The 25,876-nt window shown below is 35.2% G+C and overlaps 1 protein-coding gene across 1 annotated transcript in view; it reads right to left on the bottom strand.

Moving 5' to 3' along the window:
- The window catches only part of KCNH8 (potassium voltage-gated channel subfamily H member 8), a gene marked incomplete at both ends in the record, with an annotated part of 177,021 nt that overhangs the window by 56,686 nt on the left and 94,459 nt on the right, over positions 1-25,876 (bottom strand). Inside the window, 2 exons of the mRNA XM_083867048.1 lie at positions 10,538-10,745; positions 15,887-16,044. Coding sequence (XP_083723174.1) covers positions 10,538-10,745; positions 15,887-16,044 — 366 coding nt within the window. The remainder of the gene's footprint in view (positions 1-10,537; positions 10,746-15,886; positions 16,045-25,876) is intronic.

Here is a 25,876-nt window from a genome sequence, read left to right as displayed (position 1 = left end):
GAAATAATACATCTATGTCTGCAGGCATGACAGGTCTTTTTGAAGTGTATGACATAAGGGAATCCTAAGCATTAGCATTTTTATCTCCAGCTCTCTTAAGCCTGACAGTGAAAAACAATTTAAAATAATTAGATATAATTACTTTTACAGAATGTGGCTTGTATAAAACTTTACATGCTGCAGAATTCATTGACACACTCTCACAGCTTCACATTGGCCTCTCTGGCTGAAGGTACTTGGTAGGTAACTTTAAGCATTGTCACCAGAAAGTACAAAAGGAGCAGAAATATTTTCCAGAGTATAGGAAAATTGAAGAGAGACTGGAAAGAAAAGGCTCTTGAATAATTTCTTCATTTCTGTAATGAAATGATTTTTTAGTCTGCCTGCAGAAAACCCTTCTTTTATGAAGCACCTGCTCTGGTAAAGGGTGGAGGAGAAAGGATAAATAAATGGAAAACAGGAATATATGCAAAGAACATCTCTAAATTAAAAATTTAAGGCATGCTTGTGCTACAAAAGAAAAGAAAAGCTATTTTAGTCATTATGAGATGTCTTTGGAAGGCAACATGACATTTTAGCATCCTAGGATCTCTACCCATGTGATTGGGCTGAGAGGCAGCCCAATCACCTATTGAAGCAGCTGCTGGAAAGATTTCAAAATACATAGCAAAGGCTTCATGGGTTTAAGCTGGATTGAAAAGTTATAGTTTTTTTGTCATCCCTGCATTTATTCCTTTCAAGTGTTTGAGTCTTTGCAGCAGCTTCTCACGCTGCTTCATGTAAACAATATTGTATTCTTAGAAATTGTCTGTATGTTTTGCATTCTTGTTCTCTGAGAGAGAACTTGACTGATGGTCATATTGATCAATGGAGTCAGGAGGTTGTAACCTCTTTGGGCCAATCTTGGCCCTCTGTACAAAATGTATATAAGCCTTTGAAGTCAGATAATAAAAGAGCTTTCCATGTTTCACCAAGCTGCTGCATGCTGACCTCTGTGAACGTCTGCTCCCATGTCCCAACGTGTTGCCCCTCTAAAGGTGTGGGGTAACATTTTTTAAAGACATGACCTTTAAAACAGAGGTAGAAATTTCTAAGAAGTCCTAACAGAACTTCCTATTACACCATTATGTACAGTTTTAGCAAACTGTACGAAGCTCTCAGAGGAGGGTAGTGTAACCCTAGAACAAGCTAGCCAATCAAGGTTTTCAGGACTTGGATGGAGCAAGATGTGTTTGGCCTGATTTACTGCACATGATAGTCCTGATTCAACTATCTGACTGGTTTAAATAAACCCCAGAGGTTCTCTGCAGCCAAGAGTTCTACAGTTCCAAGTACAGCAGTTAAGAGTTAAAGACTCTGATGTAACTTCAAATTGAACAGAGCTTCTATACACAATATTTTCAACTTGCAACAAATTATACTTTCTGGTGTTTCCATGACAGAAGCCCTGTGAAAAGATCCTGGCATTCTTTTACCTCTTAGGAATGATCCTCTCTTCTGGGGTCTTTACTAGGCAGATTTTCCCCCTACATGTGGCACTGAGAATTTCTATCATGATTGCAAAAATTGGTCCAGATACAGCTTTTCCACTGGGATAAAAACTGCTTTTTAGAATTAATAAATCATACCTAGGTAATCTGTGGTTCAATGCAGCAGGACACTTTGCCACATCTCAGGGGCTTCATCCGTATGCCAGATTTTTAACTTTGACTTAAAAACTGTCCATATTTTTTTTTAATTCTTACAAAATCTTGGAAATGTACTAATAATGATGCAAAAATGTTCACACTCCATTTAATAAGGTACTTTCATGTCTGTGGGTTTCTGTTTTTTGGTTTTGTGGGTTTGTTTTGTTTTGTTTTGTTTTGTTTTGTTTTGTTTTTTTGTTTTTTTTTTTTTTTTTTTTTTTTTTTAAACTGAGCTTCAAATCCAATGGGTATCTCAGTCCTGGGGTATTTGGTGATTGCTCAAAATGGTTCAATCAGAAGGCAAATATGATGTATAAAGAAAAATACAGTTTAATCAAGGAACTTAACCTGTAGGAAAGAACAGCAGGGAAGAGTTACTAAGGCCCAGAGCAGCTAAAATACAAATTGATGTAAATCTAAATGCAAAAGGAATATTTCAGTTCAGCTCAATAAATTATATTTTAGTTTCACACACCTGCACCTCAAAAAACAGTGGTTTGGGTTTACAAATAGAAAATTGGAAAATTTACACAAACCTAATTTCTATGAATATTTTAAAATACAAATTTATATTTTAAATCCTGACAAGATCTAATGTACTCTGCTCTGAAATGAGGGATTTTAATAAAGAAAACCTATTGTAGAAAGTATATTGATATATGGTTAGTATTTTTTCATATAATATGTATTGAACACATAAAACAGGCAAACCAGCAGGGCCAGAGTTTCAGATAAGCCTTTCCAAGACCTTGATTTGTAAGTGTAGGTCTGTACCAGGTGCAGAGAGGTTTCGACATACACTTGCCAAATACGTTCTGATGATTACAGTTTTGCACATAAAACTCGCTTGCAGCAGTTAAATTTCTCTGTGTCCAATCTAGCAGATTGACAAACACAGAAAATATAATGTGCCTCTGCTTTTATTGCACTAAAAGCAATGAATAGCTATGTTTATCTGCAAATAGGATTTCTTCAAAAGCAGATGAACTTTCTCTCATTTCTACCTTACTCAAAAGTCTAATCTGATTAGAGAAAAAAATAAAATTTTCGTTCATTAATATTTCACATCACAAGCTTCTCCAAGTTTGGCCTTATATACAGTATTTTATGTCAGAATTATTTTCACCATTCAGGTAAGATATCCAGAAGACTTCAAATAAAGATTTTTGGTTGTTTTGAAATACATAGTACATTAATTCTAATTTCTTCATGATTTTAATGATTTTATGTATATTTGTTCTAATGAAGCTAGATATTGTGAATATCAAACCATTCATGGAAAATTTGCACATTACGTGTACAATAAAAGCATGACTTTCACAGAGGGGTAAAACTTTTAAGGACCAAAAAAAGCAGTAAATCTATTTAAAAGCATTCTAATGTTAGATATTCTCCTGGGTTTAAAATTTTCTGTTTGAACTTCTTTAGAGTGTTTCATCACTATGTAATGCTTCCGAACTTTGGAATATCCTTGTCTTTTTCAAAGTATATGTAATGTAATAAGTACTGTTTGTAGTAATTCATAAGATGAGTACTTTGAAAAGTTTCATAGCTTCAAAGTGATCGTCTTGTTTTGGTTGTCTAGTTCATTCCTATTTATTATTTCTGTATGACACTCCAGGGGCTAATTATTTTATATAGTTCTGCAAGAAACGACCCAGACTGGTTGGCTGAGTGTCTCAGATATTGATACCCCAAAATACTTCACAAGAGTGGTAACCATTAACCATTTCCTTCAAATATTAATTAGAAGTGAATTTTCAGCCCTGTTCCCCACAAAAAAACCCACCAAAAAACTGGACAGGTGAGTATACAGATATTTCTATTCCACACAACAATGGACTTTCAATACATGTACCCCAGGTCAACAGAGCATTAAAATTTACTTTACTAAATTGAAGATATCAGCACTCATGCATGACATAATAAGTATATTTTTGATATTCTTTTCCTTAAATATGCCTCTTCAAAACTAGAAAGAACCACAGTTCCAGAGGAACAGGTTCTGTTATTACCAATGACAAGAAATGAAGAAAATCAATAATTGAGAACATAATGCAGTGGACTGGAAGAGAAATTAAAATCAAACGTTCAGGTAGAGAGGCGACAGACTGAAGTGAACAACTGATTACTGCTAGGGAATGATGTGTTGTGCAGTGTAGTCAGCATGATGTTCTTTCTTGTTCTGCACAAGGATTCATAAATCTACACGTGTCAGTTCTAACCTGATGGATGTGTGTTTGGAGTAGTGAAACCAGACCAATATTTTACAGTAGAACACAATTCGCTTGGCTGAGATCCTTGGAAATTTACCAGTACTCCTTCTGGCAGTGAGGAGGGTTCACTTAGTTCTTACAGTGCCACAAAACAAACTGAACTGCTGTTCCCACTAAAGCAGAGCAGGGCGTGCTGGGCACCTGTGCCGAACCTTGCCATCTGCCAGACAGCACGAGAGCAGGTGCCAGCTGCAGCCTTTCCCAAGGCTCCAGTTGTAGTTCATTAGTACTAGCTCTTCACAAGCTGAATATTTGTTGAAATTACTGGAAGCTGTTTTGATGTAGGTCCAGGCTCTAACTCCAGAAGGTAGGTTTGGAATACAGAAGTAGGTACACGTACCTGCATGCACCAACACTTCCATCATCTGGGTTCAAAACCTGATCATTCCTTGGCACTACAGTACATGTGTCTTCTGTTAGCTGATTTTCCTTACAGCCCCACTACCTAGAGATTTGTCATCACACAAAATCTCAGTTTTCATATTAGTTTTTGAAACTAAGTTCCTAAGTTCCTGAAACTAATGCTGCTAAGAATATGTTGTGAAAATGAGTCTCACAGGGTTCAAAAGCAGACTGATAATCACATATTTTAAAAACAACATTGTTTTTCAATTTTTAAAAATGTATTTTGAATGCTTAGATTTAGTAAAAAGTGCTCATGTCTCATTCCAACCCAAGTTTTTAATTTTTTAGCAGAAGGAAAGTTACAGGGACAAAAGCTGGATGATCTAAGATTATTACAAGTGAAGACAATTCATATATTAAAAAAAAAAAAAGAAAAATAAGCACTGAACCTCTATCTCAACTTTCATACCAAGTCTTTGTCATGTCTATCAATTTAAGTAATTCTGCTTTGCAAAAATACATTCATATTTACCTGGTTTTACATTATATTCTGAGAGTTAGTATAATATGAAAACACTAGGAGTCGAAAGTTAATTATTGCTTTGACAAGTTATGTATTGTATTGATTAAGAATGGGAGTAATGGCACTGATTTTTCTGATATGATTTCTACTGTTATTTATCCAATGGTTATGCTGAGTCTAAGAGCATCAGGAACTTGTTAGTTCACTAACATACAATATTTGTGGAAGAACTAGCAGATGCACACGTATCTAAAAATAGTCTTACCTCTGAAAAGAGGATAGGCTGATTTTTAACCTGAATAAACGTACCAATGCAAAAGTATCTATTGTCAAGTATATGCTTAAATCTGTACCTTTAGAATTCCTGGCAAAATTGCTCAGAACCTTGTGAAAACTAAAACCAGCTGCCTCTGGTTTCTAAGCATAAATTAGGAAAAAGCTTCCTGGTACTAAAACTTCCCAGGCTGTTGAAACTCAAGAGAATTACAGGTAAATGTCCCTCTTAATGGATATTCCAGCTGGATGCTGACTTACAAAATTCTGACAAGAGTGAAGCTACCTGGGGACCACATAGGACTTGGGCAGAATTTAGTAACCTGAGCTCAAGATTTTAACCTAAAGTTTGCATGTAAGACATAGGACACCTGTGTTTTGGAAAACCCATTTCAGCCAACTTCTGCATCGGGCCAGAAGCACCACAATCTTTACATGATTCAGACACTTGGAAATTCTCTTCTATCTGGACCAGGTGGGGATCTTTCAGTCACCTTGTCCCTGCATTTAAATTTACTGAATGACTCAGTGGGAAAGGTAGTTTTGTGAATTCAGGCTGTTAACTTCAGTCCAACATGGCACATAAAATACCTGACTGAAAGGCCCTGAAAGCACAGTCTTATTTTCAGCATTTCCTACTGGCACCACTCAGGTGCTGAGCACCTTTTTCTGTACCTAACTCTGCCAGTGACAGCTAATTGTGAGTATTCACTGGGAGTCAGGATCCAAGTCCTTTTAAAGGCTCTGATTGCAAGAGTGTGATAAACAAAATGTGTGGGGGAAGTTTTATATTGCTGAGTATGTGGTTCGGTCACAATCGAGTTCTTGTTCTCAAAGGTGCTGTACATCAAAAAACTAGTAGAAAATTAGTAAAAACCTGAGATGAAACTTGAGATATTCAACTGAAATAAAGAGTTAAATAGCTGAAGAATAATGCCCTTTACAGACCTGATTTTAAAGCTTATTCCAAAGAAATAATTTATTAACTATAAAAATATAGGTTATTTTTTTACTCTATTTTGCATTGATAACAACCTCTCCATAGCCAGAATGTTGTGTTACTAACAAAAGGTTGCAGCTAGATTTCTGGTGGACAGGAAGGAATGGGTTTTTTTTGAGATGGTGGCACAAATTATACCTGACAGTTTTGATTATCTAAGGGAACCAGCATCCTGACTCTTGGCCCTCTCCTAATCTCCTTGCTGCTCAAGACAGCTGGGTTTCAACAGCTCACATGGTTCTCATAGAATGAATGCCTTCAGCAACAGGAAATATTTTCAATATTATCTGTTTCCTGTAGAGAGAGGTAGAAAAATAATTTTCTCATATTTAATAAGATCTTTAAAGGGATTAGCTCAGTATATATTAATACAAAATAGCAATCAGCAAATAAAGACCCCATGCTTAAATCTGATGCCAGTTAAACTGTAGAAATGGGAGCCAATAGAATTGAAGTGTTAGGATCAGCCAGTTACCTAAACAGCTTCTACTCCATGTCAGCTAACAGAAAATTAATCTTATTTTTACAGGTTGGTGGACATCATGCCATGTCTCAGGGAGACATTGGTTTCACCAAAGAAAACAAATGAGGGGAACAAGGTGAAATGGAACAGAGAGGGACCTGAAAATGCTAGAAGGGAAAAGCAGGACAAGAACTATACCACTGTATATATTTCCAGTGGGTGAAAATGAGTGTTCAGGAGTCATGGTTTTATCAGGCATTAGAGTCAAAATGCTGCACATGGAACAGCTCTCTCCTAAGATGGAAGAACTTGCTGAGGTAAAGGTTTCCAGCATCTAAAAGCAGTGCCCATGCTGTGTATCTTCCAAATAATGAAATCAGTTAAATCTAGCAATACTAGAGCTAAGGAAGAGACAGTTTTTAACGTTATGTCCCAATACCCCCATGTCATGACAGTTCATCAGTAATAGACCCAGACAGTTCACCTTTCTCACTGTGCAACCACATGGCTAAATATGTAAATATAACCATGTTTTTAAATTATTTGCAATGGGAATGTTGCCTAAATAAGGACAAAAAGTGAAACAAAGGCTTACAATTTGGTCCAGTAAGAACAAAGCAAATGCCATTTTCAGTTCTGGGTATTTTCATAGGAACAATGTTATCACTCCCATTGCCCCAATTCAAATGTAAATTAAGCACGACATTTGGTTAAATTAGCTAGAGAAATAGATACACAGAAGCAAATGCTGCTAGATCTGGGCTATGGTGCATATCTGATGGCACAGCAAGGTTCAAAGTATTATGTTAGCAGTACTGCAGCTTTAAAATGTCGGTTTTAAGTGTTGGCAAACCTCAGTCTTGAAATCTGTGTTACAGACTTTTTGAGGAAGCACTAAATGGAGTAGGCAAAAGCTAATAGCTTTTTTCTCCCTCTACCTCTCCCCCCAAAAATAGCAGCAAACATAAAAAGCAAATTAATTTTCTTTTCATTCCAGACATAATTTTCCTTTCTTAGAACAAACACATTTCTATATTTCAGCCTTCACTTTGCAGCCTTCTTACTCATGATGCTATACTGTTTTCAAGTGGACATCACCTGAGACATTCCAATGAAGAATAAGTAGAATTTTCAAGGAAGAGACAAATTTCCTTTAATTAAAAAAAGTACAAGAATTATAATTTTTGGATGGTATTTTTTTAATGTTTTCCTTTAGAAAGCCTCTTAATGGCTAGAATAAACTTTGTGTATGATGCATTGATGGAAAATTGAGTCTCTTGTTCTGGTTCAAAATGAGTAAGGATCATATTCTACTGCTTTGCCTTCAGTAAGTAATCTCTTTTACATGCTCTCCAAAACAGCACAAATTTTTCATTTGAGGTCTTCCTTCCAGAGAACAGAATATCCTCAGTGTCTTACAGCAATAGTACCTTAATTATACTCCAAGCAAGATTTCTCCTGTGTGCATTATTTGCTTTTGATTTATTATGATTTCCAGACCTCATTTTACTTTGCTTAATCATTCATACTCTAAATTACACCTACCATTCTCCCCGAAAATATCCCCAGTGTGGATACTATGAGGTGTAGTGAACTTGTAATTTGAAGTTTTCTTAAATGACAAAGAAAGGCTGGCTACATATAATCATCAGAATAGCAAAAGATACACAGAGGACCAAGACTTAATTTCATTGTGTTTCATCAGCAAGTAGTTTGCATGTGGAGAGCAATAGAATTTTTACTGATTGAAAAAAGTTACATAATCTGAATTTTTGTTCTCATATATGCAACACATAAGCTTAACTAGAAATTTTGTCAATGTTGGAGTGGTCTTTGCAAAACAACAGCTTCATGACAGATATCTGGAATTTTCTGAACTCTTTTCTTTAAACCAGCATCTAATACTTTAACATTTTGAAACCATTTCACTTAAAAAAAAAAAAAAAAAAAAAAAAACAAAAAACAAAAACAAACAAAAAATCCAAACAAATCCCCAAAGCTATAAATTATTTAACTTATCTCTAGAACTAATATCAGTAAGAGCATTACAGGAGTCATTGCAGTATAATTTTTATTATAAATTTATAGCATCTAAATATTTTAGAGACCATCCACGAAGGTGGTGAAAGAGCCTTCCAAGCAAAAATGTAAACTCACACCTTTAGGAAAGTAAAAAAATGCCTGTCTGTAAGCCCAATAGAAAAGCCCTTTTTCCATGTAGAAGGTGAAAGTCTGAGAGCACACACACCTAAGTGCTTGGGCCCATCCAATGTGGAAATGCACTACCTACAGCTGTCCCAGGAATGTCCCTGATTGTCATAGGTTGAAGTAAGTTAGTGGTGAGAGGCTGTTAAGGAACAGTTCTGGCCTGGGAAGCCCACTGGAAGATGATCAGTGTGTGTTAACCCAGATATGACCCTCTTCACTGAGACACAAATGGGACTTCTGGGAACTGTCTCCATTCCAGTTAAAATGGGATTGGTTCTAACAAGATTGCTGGGACATTTGGTTATTACTGCTGTTGTCCAAGAAAGGACGAAGCTGATGGGTGAAGGTTAATGTTTTCACAGCAATAAATGACAAGAGGTCCAGGGTATATGAGGGGAGTTTTCTGAATGCAGCCTTGCTTCAGGAAAAGGGAGCATGGGGAGCACGGCCAACAGCCCTACCCGGGGAGCAAGGATGCAGCCCATCATCACCATTTGGACTGCAATGAATGATTTGAAAGCAGCTATTGTTTGTGGCCTACATAAGCTGACAAAGTGCCTTCAGAGCTACTTGCCACCAGAGAGACATTATTATCATCATTATTATTATCTGGATTTGTTTCTCTGTTAGCGGTATTTGACCAATTTTTGCACAGTGGGCTTTCTTTGTATACTCCCTCCTAGAGCTGCAGTCTTTTCTGTCAGAAGTTTGCTCTCTATAAGGAATTCAGCAGCAGGTCACAGACCTGGTTTACAAATGAAAACACAAATCAACAATCAACTTAGAAGAATAATAAAACTCCACAAATCTTTAAGTAACCTATTGAAAAACTAGGAACACATATTTCTTGGACTTTCTTCTTGCTTCTTTTTCTTTTTCTGACCCAGCCTCACTTCTCTGAGGTCAAGCACCTTTATATGATTGTCATTTTTCCCTCATTTATCATAATTAGGTGATATTTAGACAGGTAATAATGGGGATAATAGAAAACAAATTAAAGGAGCTAAGCATAGGGCAATCTGCAGTCTGAATGAATAGCACTGAGCCTTTGGTCACAGTTTGCATTATATCCCCTACATCAAAAATTTTTCTCTTGGGAAACTTTCTCACCTTTAGAAAAACTATGTTTGTGGAAGATGTTTCATTACAAAAAAAGAAAAGCTTAAAATCTGAAGAGTTAATGTGGAACAGTCAGATCAGAATAAAGGCTGGAACAAAAACTAAAGACTGGACCAAAACTGAGCATTCCATTGATAAACACCTCATCTGCTGTGCAAAATTCATACCTGCAAATCCTCTAAACAATAATTCCAAAGGGAGTTTTTAACTTGAAGACATTTCAGGGCCTATCTGTTTCAGTGTATAGGAAGAAATAATCAGCACACTTGAGGGAATGTTTTTGTTGATGAATTTTCCTAATTTGCAAAACCAGGATGAGTTGTCTAATCTATTCTTCTGCACAGTCTGTCTAGCCATTTCCTATACAGATCCTGAGACTTCCAAACTTTGAATCACTCTTAAAAATCTGAAATTATTTCCTATTTTTTCCAAAATATTTTTATTTTACCCTCTTTTTCAGATTGACCTGAAATCCAGAGAGCGCCAGTCTCTTCCTTTTCTCTACAAACAGCATTAAATAATGCTGTAAGATTGAATGCAACCTGAAATATTGAGTGACTTACACATGTGTTTTTATATGCTAACATTCATTTATGGATGTATACACACGTGTCTATGTACACATGGAAAGGAAGGACTTACCTATGTCCCAGGTGAGGGGGTTATTCTGTTCCATCTCCCTTTTCCCTATGACATACCAGATGCAGGCCATCCAGTGAGCGAGCAAGGCAAACATGGACATGAGAAGGGTGAGGACGATTGTGCTGTGCTGGGAGTAGCGGTCCAGCTTCTGAAGGAGGCGCAAGAGGCGCAGAAGCCGCACTGTTTTCAGGAGGTGGACAAGGGAGACCTGGGAGAACACGGAGAGAAAACCACTTGTCAGCACCCAAACAGCTTGTCAGCTGCTTACTTCTATCACACAGTTCTCTTGTTTCAAGAAAGGAAATTCTAAAGCTCTATGAAATGTAGCCCGCTCTTCCTTCAGCTGCATAGCTGACTAGACAAAATCTTAAGACAGCAGAGAACAGCAAAGATGCTTAAAAAAAAAGTGTGAAATTTTGATGTGTAAAATACATAATTACTATTTCTGATATAAACCAAACAAAACTAAAATACTAGATCTTTCATGTTGTCATTTTTTCATGCAGTCTTCTTTCAGATTTAGCTTAAAAATTTGTTTTTGTGAAAAATGGTTTCTTCCCAGCTCTAGAAGAGAAACACAATTGTCAAACTGACCAAAGATCATTTGATTGCAATATGAAACCACAAAATAAATATCTCCAAGCACACAATGATTTTCATCTTCAGCTAACAGCAGACCTAATTTAACTGTGTATGAGATGAAACCACCCTACAATTTAGCATGGAAGAGGCAATAACCAATCGCAGATATTTTGCAGAACAATAAAGCAGAGAAGTTAGAGAAGGCTCAAATTTGTTCTTGAGATTTAACCCTGTGTTCAGGAACCTGGGCATATTTTACTGCTCTGCACTAAGTAGTAGTCCAAAAAAGCTTTCATTAAACTTCTAATACTGCTTCTTAAATTCCAAAATTAAATATTATTGTTTTTCAAGTTTATGTGGCAAAAGCAGCACCTTATCTGCTCAGCACCCTAAGTATATGAAGTATATGTTTATGAAGTATATGGCTCTGGCCTTAGAGGAGTTCCAGCATAAAGCAGGAAGTCTCTGAATGACCCCAACCTTTGCAGAGCATCCTGAAACCTACATCCATACCATATTATGCACAGCCCACAGTTTTGCAGGGAATGTATTTGGCTTGTTTTTCAGCTGTTGGGCAGACAATATACAGATTAGGATCCAAATAGTTTTAATGTATTTGTCTAAGATTAAATAGCCATAATTTTCATTAACTGCACATTTTTGTGTCTTCCCTCATTAATGAGACAGTGAGATTAAGGCCTGGTTGATATAGGATACCTGCATCAGCTGGAAAAGTAACATCAGACTTGATGTGTCTTGCTACAGCACTCCCAGAGCACAGTAAAGAGCTCTTTAAAAAGCAACTCTAAAAACACAGCTCAATCAACATCCTTCTGTTAATCCAGAAACTCAACCCTTTTGTTACCAAAGCAAATAATCTGAAATCTAAATTTCATAGGTGTGCATTCACCAACAGCTATTGGCGACTGATATATTCTGTAACATCAGGTGTTTTTGATATGTTCAAAGACTAAACTCATTGACGATATTCCACTCTCAGGAATTAAGTATGTGGGAAACCTGTAAAGAAGAAAATAAGAAATCCACAAGCATTATTTTTTTTTTGGCACTACAGTTTTGGTAGTGTATAAGTAATTCTCCCATGAGCCTCTTCAAAGGGCAGTATTTGCAACCCATTATTTAATGTCGTGTTTTTTCTCAAGAACCTTTACATTTTTTCTCATGTACATAGTAAGGAAAAAAAGAAAATCAACAAAAATATGACATTTTTTCAAAATAAATTGTTAAAAAAAGATCTGACATTTGAACACACAAACATTTACAAGGTCGTTTCTTGCATTTCATTTCCTCATCTTATGTCATTCTTCATCTACAGTGCCAGAGAACTAGTTATGTCTGTGGCCTTAAGCCCAAGAATATCTGCAAATCTAGGGCAGAAGGCTGAAAAATATTTGAAGTAATTACCATGTTTGTGTATACTACAATAATATAAATTTAATTTATAGTTATTCTTTAACTCCCATGAAACTGCACCAACTGCCTCTATTTCAGCGGTAATTCATTTCCCAAAGTCTCCTTTTCTTCTCTCTCATCAGCTTGTCTGAATCAAATATGGTTCACTTGCGCTTATAACATAAATGGGTCCCTATTAATGACTGACTTCAAGGTGTAGCAGTAACATATAAACATTTGGAAAATGATTTTGTATATAATGATTGTACATGTGCTATGGCCTACACATTGGAGCCTTCATCTTCCCGTGGGAGCCGATGTTCTAAAACATCACAACTAAATCATAGATTTGGTGAAATAATTCTTACTATATTTTTCTTTTTTAGATTCCTGCAAACAAGAAATGGCAAAAGGACTCTTACAATTATATGTATGCCCTGCCAGTTATCAGTCTTGCCTAAATCCTGACCGTTTTTGTTAAGCTACAGATATAAAGACAGTGAATCATATATTGTAATATTTGTTTTAATGTGGAAGCAGGTTTCCTTTTAAGGCCTAAGGACTGCCTTATTTCAAAATAATTTCTTCATAAAATTGAACACAGATGTAATTAATCGTGTATTATTTCACTGAATTTTCTCATTAGTCATGCCAAATGCTCTTCTGGTATTGTGCCCAATATGTCATTGGAAGATCTAAAATGCCATCAGGCAGCTTCTTTTTTTATGTCACAAATTTAGGAAGACAAAATAAGGAGTCAGCACTCATACTTGTGCCTGCATAGATTTTTCTTTGCCCACAGATATAAAATCATCAAAATTTTCCATTTTGCTAATAGTTTTAGACTAGCTGGGTTAACCTTTTTCTGTCAAAAGGACAGGGACAGACTTTTATCAGAAACTAACACAAACTCAATCAGTATATTCCTGAGAAGTGCTGAAAAAAAATAAACTTGCTACAAACCAGTGATGAAATTCTCTGCTTGGAAGAATCATCTCCTACATAAAAAAATAGTTAATGAAGAAATGGGATGCATTTTAAGAAATTACTAGTGGGAGAGATTTGTAATCATTTTTCATCCCCTTGGTTAGTTGCTTTTCTTCAAAAAATGATACGCTTGTTCTACAACTATCGATAGCTACCCAAAAAGGAGCAATTCAATCATTATAGCTAGTACTTAATGTCCTGGCTTTCATGGCAACATTTGAAATCATATTTCCCCAAATTAAGGAATCCTTTATGTCAGATGAACACGAGGATGGAAGGAGCTGGGATCATGACATGCACTGAGGATAGGCAGGAATGTGCCTGTGGTCCCAGATCTCCAAAGACTCTCTGATTTTAACGGTAGGGCAGAATCAAGGTAAAGGTGTAAAGGCAGTAGAGCCAACTCATACAATTTAACTTCCATTTCTTTCAAAATATGTGCAAAGATAGCAAAAGACTCCACAACATTTATATGCACTCTGGCTCCATCAACCTCCAACTGGGGTACGACATGTATGTGCCATACATACGTAGGTATGTATGGCACTATACCTATAGCTTGCAGAATTTAGAGCATCCCTAAAGGTTTGCCCTTTGTGCCGGGGCCTGAGCAGCAAAGGAGTGAGAGGCTCCCTGGTGCCCCTTCTCACCGTTCTGTTGAGGCAACATCTGAAAGTCGATGAAGTGAAAAACTGAGGACAGACATGAGGAAATGGCTTATTAAATCATGAAAACTGAAAGCAGTGTAATGTGATTAACACCTCCCCCCGTTCTTGAAACAGTTGATAAGTCATTGTTATCTTGAGGTTTATATTAACAGTTCCCAAGTCTTGTCACGACGGGAGATATGATAGACTAAGGCACTGTGTTCCCATCAAGGAATCATACAGAGGTCTTATTAAGGGAAAAAGCTTAAAAGTACGACAGGAAATGTGTATTAATCATATTATGGCAGTATTTTTAATATTGTGACATTTTAACTGTAAAAGTAATCAATGGATAGTACTTTATTTTCCAGAATCAAGTATGGAAAGCTTATCAGTCCTTCCAGTGGGGGCAAAATGTTGTTTTCAGGTTTTTTAATTTTCTCTTTGACAGAAAAATCAAACACAGTTAATTGAATAAAAATTATTAATGGAAATTGCACTAACAGCACTATGCTGGCTGTTTGGTTTGAGTGTAAGGGATAAACTGAGATAGTAATGTATTTAAATAGATTACCCACTTTTTAACAGAAGCAGTAAACAATGTGAAACTATTAACTATCAGGTTTTACAAAGCATCTACACCAGTATTAGATTGATGGTTCTTTATGTGATAAATGACATGAAAAGGGAGTCCATTGAAGGAAATGGAATTAAATGGTAAAATCAAACATGATACCTTATCTGGCACCATTCCTGACTAGTGTTTTTTTCTTTTTTGTTTGTTTGTTTGTTTGTTTTTCCTGATGTCTTTATGCTATAGTCTCTGTACTTGTTTATACCTCATTTTAATGAAATTGAGACTGAGTGCATCTGTTTACGAAAGATCAAAATTCTGGGAATTGAAAAGTGGACAGCTGAAAACCTTAGTCTTCTGTGGCAAAAATCCACAAAATTAAGAAACTTCTGCCAACATTTTTTTCAAAAACTAAACCTTCTGATTCAGAGAGGCAGGAGGTGTTTGCATTTTTTGGGGGGGGATCATTTGCTTGTTTGTTTATTGCAATTTTGCTTATTAGATCCTTACTGTATAAAATCCAGTAGGGCTAGCGGAATAAAAACCTTTGTCATAGCATAAGTAAGCCAATGCAAATGTAACCCATCATGATTTTGACATCACCTAATTTTAGAACAAACATTTTCAAAGCAGATTAGGATTTTTGTCACTTCATTCAAAAAAAAAAGAGTTGAAATCGAAGTCAAAGTAAATGAGAATTGTAAGAAATACATGTTAGAACACACAAAAAATTAGTAGTCATGCTGCAATTTTTTCACTAAAATTTTCAGAAGTAAAGAGAAAGAGGATTCCTGACTAAATAAACATGCTGACCATAACAATGATTTAATTTGCCACAGTAAAAATTTATGAGTCTTGAAAAATTAAGGACTGAATTTATGCACCTTAAGAGAGCAAAAGCCATAGCAAACTGTATTTGAGTACAGTTATTAGACACTGAGCTAATATAGATGCAACTGTTTACGAAGCAAAGATAATTGAATTAAAAAATTGGTGCACCCAGGGGTAAAAATACACCACAAAGTTGTAAAAGACATCTAGGTATTTTAGTTAATTCCGTTTCATTCTCCAGATCTGGGAAAAAAACCTCACATCAACAAGCCCCTCTTGAAAAAGGAGAACAATTAAAGACAGGTTAGTACTTACCACAGTGACGTTGAAAGCATAAAGAAGATCAAAAGGAAGTGCAGCAATTAAGTCAATGATAAACCATGTAGTCACATAGTGGATACAAATAGATCTTGCTTCAAATATCACTTGGCCAGACTTGCTGACATATGTTGTTCGGAAATTTAAAATAATATCTGCTTGACAAAGAATGAACAGAATCAGAGACAGAGATTTCATAATTCCTGGGCATAACACCAGGAATCCAGCATAATGCTGATTGTTTTTCTTCTGCATCATAAATATCAGATGGATAATCTAATATAGAAACAAAAAAACCATAGTGGTAAGAGATGCATATACATGGAGTTAAAACAATGAATGCATTTTCTTTTCAGTGAGTAAACAGAATGTCTAAAACATTTATCACTCACTGATTTAAAAAGGAGTTTAAATTAAAAAATAACATCCACACACATTGATCTTAAAAGTGTACAAATATTGTTATTTTTCTAAAAGAAAAAAATAAGGGTATTATTTTTGTCCATAAAATTTATTTACATTTATTTTGAAATAAAAAATCATTAATTATTGTATTAAAAAGACGTGATTTAAGTTCTTTTAGTGAAAACTGCTTAGCACAGATGACAAAGGTCATCCTCAAGGACAACCATTTTTTTATCAACTGAAAAATGCTGAACACACTTGAACAAAAGGCTTTTTGGTCTATGGTGGAGATCAAAAAAGTGATATTAAATGCTCGGTGATTTGTGTATTTTGCATGTTCCCATCTAACATTCCAGGATGCATGTCTTTCAGTATGAGATATACTTTTGACGTGTCTTGCCCAAACACATTAGCACTAGAAGAAAAACTCAGGTCTTGACAACAGAGTCTCAATTATTTTCATGTCCTACAAGACAAAGACTATAATCTGTCCTCAAGCTATGCACCCTGTTTCTACTAACATTAGTGAGAACTATTCATGTAACTTTTACAGTGTCAAAAAAAAGTGTAGCCAACCACTAAGGCTGGTGTTTTAGAGCAAGATAGCTTTAGGGGGAAAAAAGAGATCGATTTGCATTTCTCCCTAGAAGTTCTTTAGGTAGGTTACACTAAGACTTCATAAAGTATGACCCTTTCTTCAAGCCTGCTAACCATAACATGCAAGACAGGAAACAATCTTTTCCTCCTGCACTGGGGGCAAAGAGAAGAAGAGAGAGGTTCAGCACACAGAGGATCATTCCTTTGGGGTATCAAAAAAGATTCCTTTAGGATAAATTTTGATCAAACCCCAAGTTGTAATCTTCAAGGTCTGAAAAATAATAATTTGCCTGGTTTCACTAGTAGAAAAAATTTTGCTGTCTCCTGCATCTTGAAACTGGACAGCCTGCTATGATTATTTGTCATACTGGTTAACCCATACTTTGCTGGTAATAAACCTGTGGTATTTCTAACAGTCTGACCTTGCCCGCTCCCTCCCTTTGACCCAGTAGAGTCAAGTCTGCTAAATTAATGAAATATTTGGGGAAATTATCATTTTTTTTGGCACAGTGTTGATCCTGCAAATCATTTAGGATTTAGTGCAAAACCATAACACAAAGTGACCTGGACACATATTGGAGGGTATCTGGTTCCATTGACTGAGGTCTTGCAGGTTCATGTTTTAGGAACTAATGTTTTCAGTCAACCAGGTCCTCAGACTGAATAAAACATACAAATAAAATCAGGTATATAATCATTTTAGATTACCTCATTAAGTAGTCTCAGCTGTCCCTACATTCTTAAAGCTACAAAAATGTTATGAAATTTTCAATAATACAATTAAGATGGGAATATAACATAATTTCACATGGTTCATAATGAGCAAGGGGGTGTGTTTAACTCCACAGGTGCTTTGTAGAGACAGTTGTTTACTAGTCACATTTCCAGGGCAGTATGGCAGCGCCAGTCACATACAGAACACCTTCAAGAAGATTTGTTTCATAGAGATAAGAAAGATAAAGATATTTGCATCACCAGTATTTTGAAACTTCTCATTCTCATTTGTCTCACAAACTCCAAAGTATGGTTATCAAAGTCAGAAAAAGTATTTGCTTATTTATTGTCCATTAGCATCTGTGAAACAACTAAAGCTTTAACAGAAAAGGAGATAAATCCTTGCTTTAAATGTAAGTGCATCCAATACACCAAAGGCTTATCAACGTGCATATGCAATTCACTGTTCAAGATTGAAGAGATTAGAGGTTTTTCTGCACTGCACCCGTTTCTGTCTTTGTATCAAAGCAAGTTAGGGCAATAGCCTCAGATAATAGCTATATATATATATATAAAAAAAAAAAAAAAAAAAAAAAAAAAGGAAATGTTAATTGCTTCTTTCTGCATCCAGCTTATTAGATAAAAGTCCAGAGGGCAGGAAGTAAGTGTGATCCATCTTGTATTCCTTGACAACTTTCTGAGCTATACTTGGGTGTAAACATTTTCTTCATCTGGGCAATCTTATTTCCAGCTTAACTGCTGTGCTAAAGTACTTACTGAGAAATCTGTAAGGGAAAAAACAGAAAAAACAACTCCTAAGGCAAAAAACTTCTGAGAGCACAACAAAATCTTTAACACAAGTTTAGAAATAACCATTTCTTCTGGGAGATTGTATTATTTCTAGGAATTATATATTTAACAGTATTTTTGGGATTTCTGTTAAAAAAGTGGAATATTTACTTTTTCTGTTTTTTTAAATAAATGTTTTCTTATCACTAGTAATATCTTCTGAAAATACTAATGCATTATTTAATATTTTAGAAATTGTTTGTTAATCTTATTGTGCAGTAGCTTCTACAAACTGATGACAATTGAAAGAATGATCTGAAATTTAACACGAGTATCAATAATGTAAAACTTCAGAGATTCCAGATTACTCAAGTGCTTCAAAACTAGTGGTTTTCTCTAGTTCTGAGTTTGCTCCAAACACTCTGAGATGAGGTGTGTTTTAATCATTTCCTATAACTTGAAGGGCAACAATTGTAAGTTTACACCTGTAAACCAGGCAAGAGCAATGCTGAATCTCTGAGCTGATTCTTATATCTTATATGTGAAGTGACTCCAATATATTTGGATAATTAGTTGGTTAAAATTTTTCCACAAGAGGTACATTTGAATATACTATCTTTAAGAATGCTCTAACAAAAACTTCAGCCTGTGCAAACTTCATATTTAAAGCCGTGTTTGATATGTTTCTTGCAGGCTGGGACAAAGACTAGAATCCCTCTTTTGCTTTAGCACCTCTCATAATGCAAAACCCAAACATTAATTACAAAGATTATTGTTATATAAAGAAAATTCTGAATATATTTTATTGCAATTTTTTAATGTGAGATAGGAAGGCATCACTTTAACTGGTCTTGTGAGCCACACATGCCATGTGCTCAGGAGAGCATAATGGAGCATTTAAATAATGTCTCTGACATGAGAAATGTCATTACAAAGTTACGTAAAACAAAAGCAGGAGGAACAGCAGAAAATATCAAACTGCTTAACTCATTACACCTGTCTTGAAGCACAGCACACACATATCTAAAATACCATGTTTTCTTGATATAGACAGGGGAAAAAAAGAGTGAAACATCTTTGTTTTTGTATTCATTCAGAAAAATTTGACTTCTTATTTTGTCAAATAATTCAATTTTGGTTCAAATTAGACAGAAAAAAAGTCAGGATTCAAGTAAATTAAAGCTCATTATAAAGTCTAGACTATCCTATTGACTTTAAGAAAGGTCCTTTGATAATGTTTCACTACACGGCTTTTTCCACAAAACTTATACTGTGTTTAACACAGATACATGTTGTGATAACAAACACCGTGTCTTAAGCCAGTCATGATCTCCTCCTTCCCCATTCATTTCTATACACATTGCTGTGTGTGAACCTTGAGCAAAAAGTGTCAGTGTTCCAAGCAGTGATTTTTAAAAATTATTATTATTTTGTTGTTGTTGTTGTTGTTGAACATAAAGATAAACTTGACCTGAAAGTGCCCAACAGGGAGAACCCAAGATCTCCAATTTCAAGAGGCTTGGAACTAGGAATCCCATTACCCTTGCACACTGAGTAGGAGAATGGGCTTCTGCTCCACACACCCTCTGATCACAGTTCCCCGCTGATGCAATTGCTTTCTGCCTTTTGAATCCTGTTCCTCTGAGTCCCCCTTCTCTCTACCCTGCAGACTGATCACCCTTCCCTACCAACTCAACAGAGACCAGAAGCCCCTTTGGGCATTAAGTCCTTAAGGTGCATGCAGAGATAATAAACAGTGAATTTGTGAAACCATGACTGTGATTTTTCTCATGGTTAGATCCCATGGCTAATTAGCTCCATCTGCATGGATTCTCTCAGTCTGCTATTTGCACTACTGGTAAGCTATGGGCACACATCCCATAAAAAAATCTTGTAAGAAATGTGATATCTCCAAAACTCATGCAAAAATGCACTGAAGGATTATAGAAAATGTTGTTTTATAAAAACAAATGCTAGTTTTTTCAGCCATGAAATGAATTTAAAATTGTTATCTATATACAGTTGCAGTTCCTAATTTATTTATATATTTTGCTCCCATTAAGCTCCCACACAGTATTCATAGCAGTAAACACCAGAACACTGGGACCGTCATTACCTGAAAGTCTTCCAAGTTTGTAATTAACATGGCTACATAGGTCTGTGATATTTTCATTCCAAATATCTCTGTCCAATAACATGATATAACTGGAAAGCTCTAAACAATTACTTTCCTTATCTGAGTGGTCTAATGCCTTTTACTCACCTATTGGTGACTATTTTCTTTTTCACAAGCTTCCAATGTGAAATCCACGCCCTAGAAATGCTTGATTCCTTAAGAAAAGGCAACTTATTTCATAGCTGGGCATAAAAGATCCAGGAAATCTAAGCAGGCTTATAAGATCTTGAAATTGGTGGTGTCTCTTGGATTAAAGCTCTGTATGACATGCTACATCCTTGCTACATGCCTTTTTCTAGATTTCTATTATGTGACACATTCACAGACATTCATGCAGTGAATTGTATGAAAACACCAATTCAAACTCATGTTCAACAAAGGGAAAAAAACTTATGTTGAAAAAATTGAGGTTTTGCTTTGTACATAATGCAGATTTGTCTCCTAAATGATATAAAAGGAACAAAAGCCACAAACTGATAGTCATCAAGCTAACCTATTAATCATTAAGATGTTTTTCAATATAATACCCCTTGTAAAATTTTAAAAGCACAATATGTGTTGTGTATAATCTCAATTTCTAATCCCTGTTAAAAAATAGATATCTGGAGGCTAGCTGAGCCATTTTACCCATAAGCAGGATTATTTTACCTGAAGCAGCTGATTTCCCTGTGACAACTTTTTTTTCTCTCTCTTAAGGCTTGATTGTTTAAAAATAAATCCTGCTAGGATTAAACATATGATCAAGTTATAGCAGAATAACAGTTCAGGGTTAAGCAGGTGATTCAATAGCTGCCCATGTTGTAGCCTTAAATTTCAGAAAATGCAATATAATATACCACAGTTTAACAGTCTTTCACTGGGAACTAAATGAAATTGAAAAATACTGTGCCTTTAGGGCAAGTGGCATACATATAAGCAGTGATGTTTTATTAGACTGCAGTCACTCAAACCTGTGCTTTGAGAACGAGATGATTTAGCTATGTTAACCCCATTGATGTTCAGAAAAGACAGTTTTCTACATTATCTTTCTCTTCTAGATGGTATGACTGACTCGTCTCTAATTTCTTGTATTTTTTTCATTTTTCTTTATGTGATTTTACATTGGTTGTCCTTAGCTAGTAATCCTTTCCCCAAAGTCCAGGCTCTTTCATCTATCTGATTGTTTGAGCAAATTTTATTTTATCATACAAGATAATGATATTAGAATCTGTCCAGAGAGCTTTTAGGAAAGTTTTCAAGAAATATTAGTACCATATTCTTTGGAGAACAATTTATCTGTCCCTATATAAACTCTTATTTTTTTTCTATTCTACTGCTGAGACAAACATAGATGTTCCTAGCAAATTGCCTAGGAACAATTTATTCAAGTGGAAGTGTGATTTTTCAGTTCAGCATCTTTCTTCCAGACATCTATAACCACAATTAGCTTGATGATTTTCTTTCAGAGGCTGACATGATCAGGTGAGGGAGGTAGAATTGAGTTGATGTCAGAAAAGAAAGTAATGTTCATCTTATACCATTGTGGAAGAACTTGAAATCAAATAAAGCTTACAAGAAAAAAAGCTCAGCAAAACTTAAGTACCAATAAAATAAGTACTAAAATGTAGGAATTTTATGTAATAAATATATAAAATATAATAAAATACATACTATATAAATAATACAATCAAAATTATGCCTTAGTAAAAGCCTATTTCAGCTGCTGGAGGAACAGAACTTTTTCTTCTTTTTTAGAAGGTTATATCAAACAGTGAACAGATGTTAAGTAATAGCTGATATAAAGTAGAAAAATTGTAATGAAAACCTAGATATGTTTGAGAAAGAAATCACTGGTGTCCATGATGAAGGAAAATTACAGTTTTAGGAAAGAAACACTAATAAGAAACTTTAGTTCCTTTTTAGTAAATAGCATCATGTCATTACAAGAAAAGCTAACAATAATCTTGTAGAAAATCCAGATGTATTCAATATATAATTCTTATCTAATTTTGGAATGAAGTAACAAAGCAAGGTTGTGTCATATCAGATGTCAAATTGCAATCCAGTGTGCCCAAAATCAGAGTCAGGAGGTAGCAACATTTTAAAAACCAGACAATGAGATGTCACTTCTGCAGGTTGATGAAAAAAACCCTCCAAAAGAGAAATATGTAGTTTACAAGTCATAAGTAAAGAGAGTTGTGGAATCTTTAAGGTCTTTGAAGAAGTGTTGATGTCCTTCAGGAAAATGTGCTTTATCTGAATATAGTTTCTTTAATACACATGTTAAATATGGTATCTTCTATGTAAGACTCAACGAGATGGTAAATATTTCTAGCTCCTGTCAGAATCTTTGAGAGCTGAAAGATCATACAAAACTACACATAACTGAAGTTTCAAGTGTTTTGTATCGATGTAGGTAACAGTGAGAGGGAAGAAGTTGGACCAAATTATATACTGCTTGCAGTTAAAGAAATTAAGTATCCCAAGGTATGATGTCTAGGTCCTAATGGACTTGGTACCTAAAATGAAATATTAGGACCTATCATTGTACTACCAGAATGGTGTTAGGAAAATTTGTTCTCTTCCACAGCTTAAACAGAAAGAACAAAAAGAATCTCATTGAGGAGCATTATCATTAAAGAAAATTATGGAAAAGCATTAGAATTAGCCCTTAAGCAACTGTACATTAAAAAAAAGTAAAATATGGTTACCAAGTATACCTCTCCCTCCTATTTTCCTTTCAGTGCAACCCCAAATGTAATTTTCTTCTGGTCTCTAACTGTTCAGAATATTGGGCAAACAACCCCATTTTGTTTGTGTGAGCAGAGTGTGGAAAACACATTTTAGACCCACATTATACCTCCAGTGAAAGAAGCTCTTTTTTAGAACTCTTATGGTTTTAGCTGGATGACTGGAATTCAGATAAATAACAGGAACATGGTTAAAAGCTACAAATTCTTAAAATCTTTACCACAATACACATGGCATTATGTAACCTGATGGACTTCTGCTAGCATGGAGTAACTTTAATTCATAGTCCTTTTGCTGTTAAAGTCACAACTGAATATACTGAGCTGTTTTACCAGTCAGACTTCTCCAGTGAGAAGAGTTTATTTACCATTTGACACCAAGTTGCTCAGCACTGCACAGTACATGAGGAGTGGCACAGTCCTTGTCCTAAGGGAGTGCTATGATGCATGTTCTCAGCCTTGATTCATTCAAGTTTGTCAAATAAACATTTCCAGTGATTTTAACAGATGAAAATCCATTTTTGGGTGTGATGGATCATAGTAGAAGTAACTCCCCAAATCCATCTATAACTGACAGTGATTTGCTCTTCCTTACTATTTGTTCTTGCAGTGGAAAGTAATGTGATATTGAAGTTACATCCAAGTGGAAATACTGTTTTACTTGGGCAAATTATCCATTAATATATTTTAAAAAAGTAATCTGAAGGCATCTTTTGAATGGGTGTTTTTATAACAAAAGTCACTCTCTCCAGAAGGGCATGGTCAGCGATAATGCGCTAACATGATATGCTCTATCTAACACCATACTTGGGCTGCTGTAGACATGAATGGCCAGCACCCCAATGTCAAGACAGGGGGATTATTTATTTTACCTGCTTCTTTGGTTTTTTGCCTTTGGAGTTTGCCCTTTTTAGTTGCTTTCTTTGACTATGAGGGTGTTATAATGTGATTAGATAATCTCAGTCCCGTAGTAGCTGACACACCAGAAAAGCATCACGTATCATGACCATTATAACATACTGGACTGGAAAGACTTTTTCTTATAAACTATGCTGTATCTTTTGAAAACAGACTCAATCTCTGAACTTATTGAATAGCTGAAATATGTTTTATTGACTTTTCTGCAAAAGAAGATACAGACTTTGGAGTCTTGAGAGAAGAGCAAAGAACTCAAAATATTTCTGAAAAATGAACTGTTAGCTCTGCTTTGAAAAGAAGCTAGTATGTGTGACTGCAGAAGTGTGAAAGTTTCTACATGGGCAATTTTCTTAATAGAACCTGTAGAAATATGGCTGAAAAAAGTAATTTCCAAAGAGTGGAGAAACACCGGTCAAATTATGTAACTTTTCACTAAATTCAAGCTGTGTGAAGCAGACATAGTTGGGTATTTTATGAGTAGATTTTACTTCACATAAATGTTGCAGAAAACAAAGCAAATATCAAATCAGTAAAATATTCAGTGGATAGTGACATAACTGCTTTATTCACCTCCAGGTTTTGACCAGTTCCAAGAGAAAGTCTGAAATAATTTTCTCAGCACTTACCCCATGTGGTTTGACAGCAATTTGCATAGAAAATAGCCATAAATCATGAAAAAAAAAAAAAAAAAAAAAAAAAAAAAAAAAAAAGACCACATGCTAATTCACAAAGACTGTGGTAAACTATTAAGTATTAAATAATTTCCTTGGAAATTACATAGATTGCTTACTAAAATGCTTTAATCTTATTGAAAAATACTACTTTGTCTTACCACTGTATTATAGGATAGTAAATATAACTTTTGTCTGATTTTAGCTCTAAGTAAGAGGAGTTAGTGAAGGTAATACAAGTAAAATTTTCAGGGTGCCTCCATTACCATAATACTTATGTGCATCTATCTGGAGATGCAGAAATACTTCTATGAAATAATCATTTGTGCCTTAAACTTTTCTCTTTTAGGTCGAGGTTGATGTTTTTGTGCTTGGAAACAGCATCTTGTCTGCAGACAAGCATCTCTTCTCCTTACAATTATGCAAGGAAGGTTATTGGAAAAAAAATTAAAATTGTAGTGGTCTTGCCCACCTGAGTTTGATGTTTTGAGGAACTATCTTTAGGAAGCTTACTATGGCTTTTCAGCATAAATATTTTGCACTGTTCTTTTCATATTACTAGGTAATCCATAGACCCTGAATATTTTAATGACCTTCTCTTTCAGATATTAGGTATGCCAACAATGTGACTCTGTTTGTATGCTCTGTTCATATGCATTCACAGATGACACCATTTGTTGCTTAGAAATAAATTCTCAGAGATAATTTCAAACCACTCCCTTGAATTTTAGAATATTACAGCCTTCTGGTGTAACCACACTTTCAAAAGTCAAAACACTGCCATTTCCTTTCAAAATGCAGAAGTTCTCTTAGACGTGAGGTCCCCCAGACACAGAAATTATTTTAAAACAGCTTCTGTGCACTTGCAAAGATAGGAAATTATAGTCATGATAATAATGAATAAGAAGAAAGAAAAAAGAAAGTGAGCCTTCCATTTTAAAGCAATCTAATAAAATTTATAGCATTTAATACTTCCTCATCTTATTCC

Source organism: Zosterops lateralis (genome assembly GCF_965231275.1).
Source record: "Zosterops lateralis genome assembly, chromosome: 1".
In the NCBI taxonomy this organism is placed as follows: Eukaryota; Metazoa; Chordata; class Aves; order Passeriformes; family Zosteropidae; genus Zosterops; species Zosterops lateralis.
The sequence above is the reverse complement of the archived record's forward strand: the minus strand, read 5'-3'. Positions and strand labels throughout refer to the sequence as shown.